The sequence below is a fragment of the Limulus polyphemus genome, unplaced genomic scaffold (genome assembly GCF_000517525.1).
Source record: "Limulus polyphemus unplaced genomic scaffold, Limulus_polyphemus-2.1.2 Scaffold8594, whole genome shotgun sequence".
Lineage (NCBI taxonomy): Eukaryota > Metazoa > Arthropoda > Merostomata > Xiphosura > Limulidae > Limulus > Limulus polyphemus.
Window position 1 is genome coordinate 10,523 of NW_013674204.1, and position 8,432 is coordinate 18,954.

Consider the following 8,432-nt stretch of genomic DNA (forward strand, 5'->3'; position numbering starts at 1 on the left):
ATTTCAGTCATGCTAAGAACCGCTCAATAATAACATACGGTAAATCTATGTTTTTATTCTTTATGTTATGTCACGTTTTGAAATCTGAATGATAGTATGATTAATTCCTAACAAATAGTGTAGGATATCCTGCCTGTGAAATAAAATTTGGCATCAACATTATTTGTGCCTGTTTTCCTATCATTTCAAAAGTAAATGTTCAGCTTTGCCTGCGTATGCAGCTTTTCAAACAGGAGACAGATGAATGCTCGGAGAGACACCATGGTTCACAATATATATATAAGATTATTAATTTCTTTTAACTGTTCAAGTGCAAAGGTTTCAATAAAATTCCATCTTTAGTAACATAATTACAACTATAGTAAGTAATTTGCATGGCATATATTAATAAAAAAAATTTAAAGCTATTTTAGTTTAACTGTTCTTTAATACCTTTTTTTGTGACAGGATACTAACACTGAAAAATGGACCTGGCCCTCTTGGTATACACATTGTTCCTGACCATGACTCCTGTGGAAGGTGTGATTATTTGTTTTGTAGTTTACAAAAATTGTTGTCGAGTATGCGTTTATATTCGTATTAAGCTAAACTTCCTATATTTTCTATATAAATTACACAACTGAGATATGCCTGAAAGAAGATTGGAAACCAGTTTTGATTGAGCTCCATTCTTTTATAAATTTCTTCACTTTTTTTTCTTGTAAATGTGTTTTTCTTTTTTCTGAGTAAAATTTTAATACAGATCCTTTTCATTGACATTTTCCTTTTTTTATGGATATAAATTCTGGTTGTATTGTTTTTAATACATCAGATTTTCAGTTTGTATTTTGTGATACTTATTTAACCTCTTGAGTGAAACGTTTAATATAAACATTGAGGCTAAGAATTACATGCTTATTGTTTTTTGATTTTCTTGACATGAGAAATTCTTAGTGAGAATTTATTTTTTAATAACTGGAATGTGAAGTAGTAGAAGTAATTTAAAATTGTAATTCAATCCCTGGATATAAACATTTTCATGCTAACTTATATAGATGATCTGATAAATCCATAATTACTTGTAACAAAATATTTCATGGAATATCTCAGGAGGGCCAGTTTAGAATATTCTAGTGAAGTAATAAATACCAAATATAACTCATGAGAACACATACATAGTAAATCATAGCAAAAGATATTACACCAAATATAACTCATGAGAACACATACATAGTAAATCATAGCAAAAGTTATTACACCAAATATAACTCATGAGAACACATACATAGTAAATCATAGCAAAATATATTACACCAAATGAAAAACAACAATTAAAAGGGGCAGACATTGGTAAATTATTTTCAAGTGCGTTTTTAAAAATCAACTTGCCATTAGTTGTGTGAACATTTTAGTGCCTGCATTGTCTGAATGCATGGCTGCTTCAATGCATTTTTTTTTCCTACTGAAACTGGAAAGATAGCTCTCCCATCATTGTTAGATTTGATTGACTGTTCTGGTGATGGTTTCAGTTTGGGTATTTGTTGTAATTTGTTTTCTGAAATTAGGTAAATATTCTTGACAGAAGCACACAATGTTCAAATGTTGTACACCAGATAAACACAGAGAGAGAAGTGGCAGATAATTTTGGTGTATCTGGGTCCTTAGTTGGAAGGTTATGGTCACATTATCAGATAACTGGTACATACTGAACAACGTGGAAAAAAGTCTTGAAGGCCTACTGTGTAACATAAGAACAACTATCAGTAATGAATGACCCTTAGGAATCAAAGTATGTTGTCCTTGAATTTAATATAGACAACATCATAGCAACAATTAAAGTGATTACCAGTGGACAACAGTAAGGAACAGATTTCAGGAATTTGGTTTAAGATCATTGCTGAAGTTGATCACGTGGTACAGCATTACACAGCTCTTTGGTGCCATTGGTCATCTGTACTCTTCACCTTTAGGTCAAGGCCTTCTATCTCTACATGTAATTGACAGGTTTGCATCAGGATAGTTCTGATTGAAATGATCGTTGCAATGTTATTGAACATTACAACTTCCATGAGGGTTTACTTATGATGTGGGAAAACACTAGTATTTTTGAGCAAAATTAATTATTTAGCAATATATTGATGTACTGTTGGCTCCTGTTATGTGAATTTTTATGTTTGTAATTGGACCCACCTAATAATACATAGTGTCATGTCGTTAGGATTGTGATGGGCTAACTTGAACAAGAAATCATAGAGAGCATAGATTGGCCCACACGAAATCTTGATAAGTTTCAAAGAACACCTCTACAATCTTCTTAGATGCTAGGTACATCAGTGTCTAAACCTACTACATAGTGTCAGAAAGCTTGGTGCTATACTTACTGAGAGAGATGAGATAGTATATTCAGTAACATCATCCCCCAGAGACTAGATTAGTGCCAGTAGTGAATATCTCTTTTTGTGTGTAAATGTGATCATTTCATACAAGTTGTCAACTTACTTAGACCCTTACTTTGACTATCTTAAATTTGAGAATATTTATATTCCATGTATTATTACTAGCAATATGTTGAAAGTGAAACTTATTCATTAAGTACATTCAGTGAATAAATAATGCTCTAAAATCTTAGGTCTTTAGTCTTTTTTGGAGTAGTTTAAAATGCACAAAAATTAGACAAAAAGGACTTACAACTGAAAAATGTATGCTTAAGTAGCTGAGAAAATAATGATAAGTTAATTACAAGAAGGAAGTGGCCCGACATGGCCAGGTGGTTAGGGCGTTCGACTTGTAATCTGCGGGTCGCGGGTTTGATTCCCCCGTCACACCAAACATTTTCGCCCTTTCAGCCATGGGGGCGTTATAAAGTGACGGTCAATCCAACTGTTCGTTGGTAAAAGAGTATCCCAAGAGTTGGCGGTGGGAGGTGATAATTAGCTGCCTTCCCTCTAGTCTTCCACTGCTAAATTAGGGATGCACATTCTTCTGGAATTATCTTCATGATTTCCTAATAATTATCACCATAATGTGGATAATAACATGGTTTGGATTAGTTTTCAGCCAAAGAGACTTAAATGTTATCGGATGTTGTCACCATCTGATGGGTAAATCAGGATTTTTGGCCAGACACTGGCAGCATCTGCTCGGGTTTAAGGACCCCAAGTTATGCACGTTGTATTGTATCTGCACAAGTAATTAACAGGTTTATTAATTACAAGTAAACTTTGTTCAACTTACAGATGCCATGAGAAGTAAGTCTTCTCATTGGTATTATCCAAAAAGGAGAAAAAGGTTTATTCAGTGTCGCTTATCCAGATATTTAATTTTTTTCTGTTTTGAAATTCAGTAAATTGACTTATTTAAAATACAATAGCTTGGAAGTATTTTATACGAAACTTAATTTACTAAGTTAATTATTAATAACTTCTGATCATAGATTATGGGTAACTCAGTGAACAATGTAGCTAACTTAATATATTGGTCTTACTAGGGGTATCACAATGTAAAAAAAAACAAATACTTTTAATTATTGACCTATCCCCCACCCCCCACCCCCCCAAGTGGCTCAGCAATAAGTCTTAAGACTTATAATACTAAACATTGGGTTTTGATACTTGTGGTAGGCACATCGCAGATAGCCCATTATGTAGCTTTGTACTTAACAACAAAAAATATACAAACACAAGCAAGTAAACAAGGAATACATTGATTAATTAGTTGTCAATATTTTCAGTTGAATTACAATAAAGATGTAAATGTAGAATTTCAAACTTTGTTTCATCAAACCTAAATTAAAATGTACTGATACAAGTGAATTCTTGTGAACATGAAACTAAGAGTCTAAATAAATATAGGTTGCAATATTTAGAACTGAATGTTACTGGTACATTCTAAAGCCATATAATAACATTCCTTTACAATGAATGATTTATAAGTTCTGTGTTTGTGGCTAACAGTTGTAACTTTATCTTTGTTTACTTGTCTTCAGAGGCAATGGGCTTAGAGTTCAAGGAGAAGAGCCGGGTAGCAAAGTGGACAAAGATGGAAGGTTGCAGGTCAGTGACAGGATTGTTGAGATAAACCAACAAAATCTAGTCCATGTTGACTTTCCAGAAGCCCAAGAGATATTCAAAAATGCTCTTCAAAGTCCAGAAATTGAATTTCGACTTGGAAAGAAATCCGAATCTTTTTCAGAGTGTCTTTCTCCCTCTTCAGAAAGGATTAAGAGTACTTCATCTGAAGAAAGAATTGACATCCAAAGAAAAAAATTACAAGAAGATGAAGAAAAAGGTGTTAGATTATACTTGAAAAGATTCTTAATGTTAGTGTTTTATATAGGCTTTTGAAGGTTTTGTTACTGTGGAGATAACTTTTAATTAAAAACATTTTTACACAATCACTTGCACTTTTCTAAATATTCATTGTTGTTATTAAGGTGGTTTTTAATCTGTAACTGTTTGATTTTTGTAATTCATTAATAGTACAACTGGTATTATTGGTCTCATGGTTAGTTTCTGAGTTTTAAGCAGGAACTTTACTGCTAACAATATTTTAGCGAAAATCCTTGATTTAAAAAAATATATCTTACAGGTCCAAAATCTGATATTAGAATTTCAACACCAATCAATACAGTCTCGTTTGGTCAAAAGAATGTTCTTCTCACTTCTAATACCAGAAAAATGGGAAGGAAACTTAATGTGCAGCTAACAAAAGGTAAAATATCTGTCTCTGCACATCATATGTCCTAACATTAGTGTAGAACACTGGTTGAGATACTGGTTTCTAAATTCTCTTGATAGTCCATAAAAGTAAAGGTTCTATGTAACATTTATTCCTCAAAGTCCAGTGATTGATCATAAAAGTGCTCATTCGATGACGAGGAACCCACTTTGAGACTAATAATGGTTGGAGATGGCTTGAATGGGTAATGAAGAAAAACTTATATTAAAGTTTAACATAACAGCAAATGTACAACGTTTCGACAAGGTTTTGTTAAACTTTAATATAAGTTTTTCTTCATTACCCATTCAAGCCGTCTCCAACCATGAAAGTTCTCTGTGACAAACTACTGTCATTATTGTTCTGTATACAGTGTGGTACCTGACCATTAAACATGAAGTGTTCAATTCAAACTGTATTATACTCTTAAGATGACAAATATAAATAACATTTCAACTAAGATCTTGTATGTTGTAGCCTAGCTAGCCTGGTAAGTAAGAGAAAGGTTTTTGTTAGCATTGACATTTGACAAAGGATGTCAAGTTGAAATGCTATTATACATTCTTTGGAAACCCATACTGGGCTTGTAAAAAAGTGACATAATTTAAGTTATCTGTCTTATTCTAATATGATATTACAAAAGTATTATTATAGTCTCAAGTGTTTTTGTATAGTGTAGTTTGATCTGTATTGTTGAAAATTTCTGTGTATTTTTATACTGTCAAGTGTTTTTGTACAGTGTAGTGTTATAATGTTGACATTTCTTCTTTGTACAGACAAAATACTGTACCCACCTTTTTACAATGATGAATGTTAAGTATTTATTTCAAAAATATGTTTCTTTTAAGTGTAGTCACCAAATTTGATTAATAGTTTAGTATAATTTGGTTTCAAATAATGTCCTTTCTTTTTTTTTTTTCATTTCATCTCTATTACGTAAGCTTTGAACCAATATGAATGGCTATATTTGTGACCCAAACTATTAAAAACTATTTATACTTTACCATTTTTTCAGGACCTGATGGTTTAGGTTTCAGTATCACTACACGAGATAATCCTGCTCTTGGCTTCTGTCCGATTTACATCAAAAATATTTTACCAAAAGGAGCTGCAGTAAAAGATGGAAGACTGAAACCAGGAGATAGACTTTTAAAGGTTTTTTTTTTTTCTGCTACTGTTTTGAATTGATACATTGAGTTTTTACCTCTCCATCATTTAAGTGTGAAATGGTGGTTGTCGACGTGTGTTGCTTTCCAGTGGCATAGAGGTATGTCTGCAGACTTACAATGCTAGAAACTGGGTTTTGATACCCGTGATGAGCAAAGCACAGATAGCCCTTTGTATAGCATTGTGCTTAACTACAAACAAACAATCAAGGTGTTTTTCATCTGTTATATTAATTATGCATCTGGAAATTACTACTAAGTTGGTTTTAATCAAAGGTGAAACTTAGTAGGCATTAAGGTTTTATGAAATATCCACAGCTCTATATTACAAGCAGGTGTTAACCCTTGCTATTCCATCTAAGAAGATGTTAACCCTTTCACTGAGACTTTTATATTTTTAAAATTGAAATGATATAAGTCTATATAAACGACCTGGGGCAGGGATTATCAAAATATGTGGAACTAATATTGGTGATACATAAAAAATATTAGTTTATAAATAATAAAATTTGTAATAAGCCCAATTTTATCTTCCCATTTACATATATACACACTACACTCTTTACTTTTATATTCACCAGTGTTTTCTTCCCTTCAAACTGAAAAAAATAAATCACACCATATATTCTTCAATTGTGCCAGAAAAACAGGTATATCCTTCCCACTAACAGGTAAGTGTTAAAAGTGTTAAATTTTGCGACTAGGTTGTTCTTTTTTTAATTAGGCTTAGGTTTGTACTTCAAAAAAAAAAAAAAAATTAAACAAAAACTGGGATGTGGGCCAGAAACGTTTTAGAATCAATAACCTAGCATACATTTTGAAAATTTTTTACCATGCATAGTTTCTAAAATTTGCATATGGGGGATATATGTGTGTCCCAACAGACATTGATGTTAGGTTACGTGTGTCCCAGCAGTTATGTATCAAAAGATGTTATATATGTATATTGTGAGGTGAAAGTAATGTAAGTGCATCTGGTAGTATTATAAAACAGTCCTGCACCAATTTACACTTGAGCAAGTTTAAACTAAAAGTACTGAAATGGTTAAGATCCAAAATGAGGCAAGATAAGGGAAACTGTGGATTGAATAATCAAAACCGTATTTCTGTCATTAGTATTTACTTGTTTTTTCTGTAGATGTTTGTCGTCTTTTTAATCAAACAGAACCATACAGTTACATTTTTCTTTAATTAAATACAGTGAATGTTGAATACACATTTTGTTTTTTACCAGGTAAATCAAATTGAAGTGACAGGTCTATCTCAGGCTGAAGCAGCAGCAGTTTTAAGGAATGTATCACCAGGAGGCGTTGTGAATCTACTTGTGTCAAGACAAGATTTTGATACACTTTCTAACCTTCCTAGGAAGCTAGTAAGTTATACATAAATAAATACAGTAATATCTAATGTATTTTAGAGACAAAACACTTAGTTTTGGTATGTAGGGTGAAAAAATACTTATATAACAATCATTTTCAGATCCTAACAACCAAGATGATGAGATATTAACATAAGATAAACTCTAACCTTTCTTAGAATATGAAAGTCAGAAGACAAGTCGATGATGCAGTACAAATTACATTTTTTCTTCACAGTTATTAAAAGTTGGGATTGGATATTCTTATGTAATATTAAATTCTAGTCTTTTATGGGAGCTTGTAAGTTAGAGGACAAGATATTGATACGAATGGTATTTATTCATTAGTGCTGTGTATTCATTGTTTGTTTGAATTTATGCACAAAGCTACACAATAGGCTATCTGTGCTCTGCCAACCACGGGTATCGAAACCCGGTTTCTAGAGTTGTAAGTCTGCAGACATACCGCTGTGCTACTGGGGGGCTTTTTATTCATTAACTTGAGATAACTAATTTTGCCTAATAATATGAAGCATTGTATAGCTGTCAAGAAGGTGAAAAATATTTTACCGACTGGTAACTACTATCACTAAGGGAATTTATTAAACAGCTAAAGTAAGCTTTAGTAAGTTAGTTTTATGTTATATATTTGCAGAAACACCAAATGATTGTTTAAGTGGAGTAAAAAATACATTTTGTAAATTAAGTATTCATAATCTCTCTATAAAACTTGATAACCCTTATATACTACAAGTATATTGGTCAAGTGTTTGATTATTAAGGATTTCTAAGGCTGATCCTTGTTGGCATGCAAGTGCAAAACAAGACAGAGTGAGCATTTATTTTTTTATTTAACTTGGAAGCATTGAGAACCTGAATGGATTCCTCTCTCTCTCTCTCTCACACACACACACTTGTCAACTTTGAAGGGTTTGGGGGCACAATCCATTCTGAATCTAATTGTATTTGTATATAGCATTAACACTGTAAATTTGAAACTCTATTTTTAAATACTCTGCTTTAAGGTTTTAGAATAATATGGCCCTAAAGTGTAACCCCCCCTCCCCCCAGTGGCACAGCGGTATATTTGCGGACTTACAACGGTAGAAACCGGGTTTCAATACCCATGGTGGGCAGAGCAAACCTAGCCCATTGTGCAACTTTGTGCTTAACTACAAAGAAACAAATTAATAGATATTAATATATATATATAT

The 8,432-nt window shown here is 32.4% G+C and overlaps 1 protein-coding gene across 1 annotated transcript in view; it reads left to right on the forward strand.

Annotated features, from left to right (window-relative positions):
• LOC106475448 (partitioning defective 3 homolog) overlaps positions 1–8,432 on the forward strand; it is a gene marked incomplete at both ends in the record, with an annotated part of 26,393 nt that overhangs the window by 8,083 nt on the left and 9,878 nt on the right. Inside the window, 5 exons of the mRNA XM_013936127.1 lie at positions 448–519; positions 3,965–4,266; positions 4,567–4,689; positions 5,711–5,850; positions 7,096–7,233. Coding sequence (XP_013791581.1) covers positions 448–519; positions 3,965–4,266; positions 4,567–4,689; positions 5,711–5,850; positions 7,096–7,233 — 775 coding nt within the window. The remainder of the gene's footprint in view (positions 1–447; positions 520–3,964; positions 4,267–4,566; positions 4,690–5,710; positions 5,851–7,095; positions 7,234–8,432) is intronic.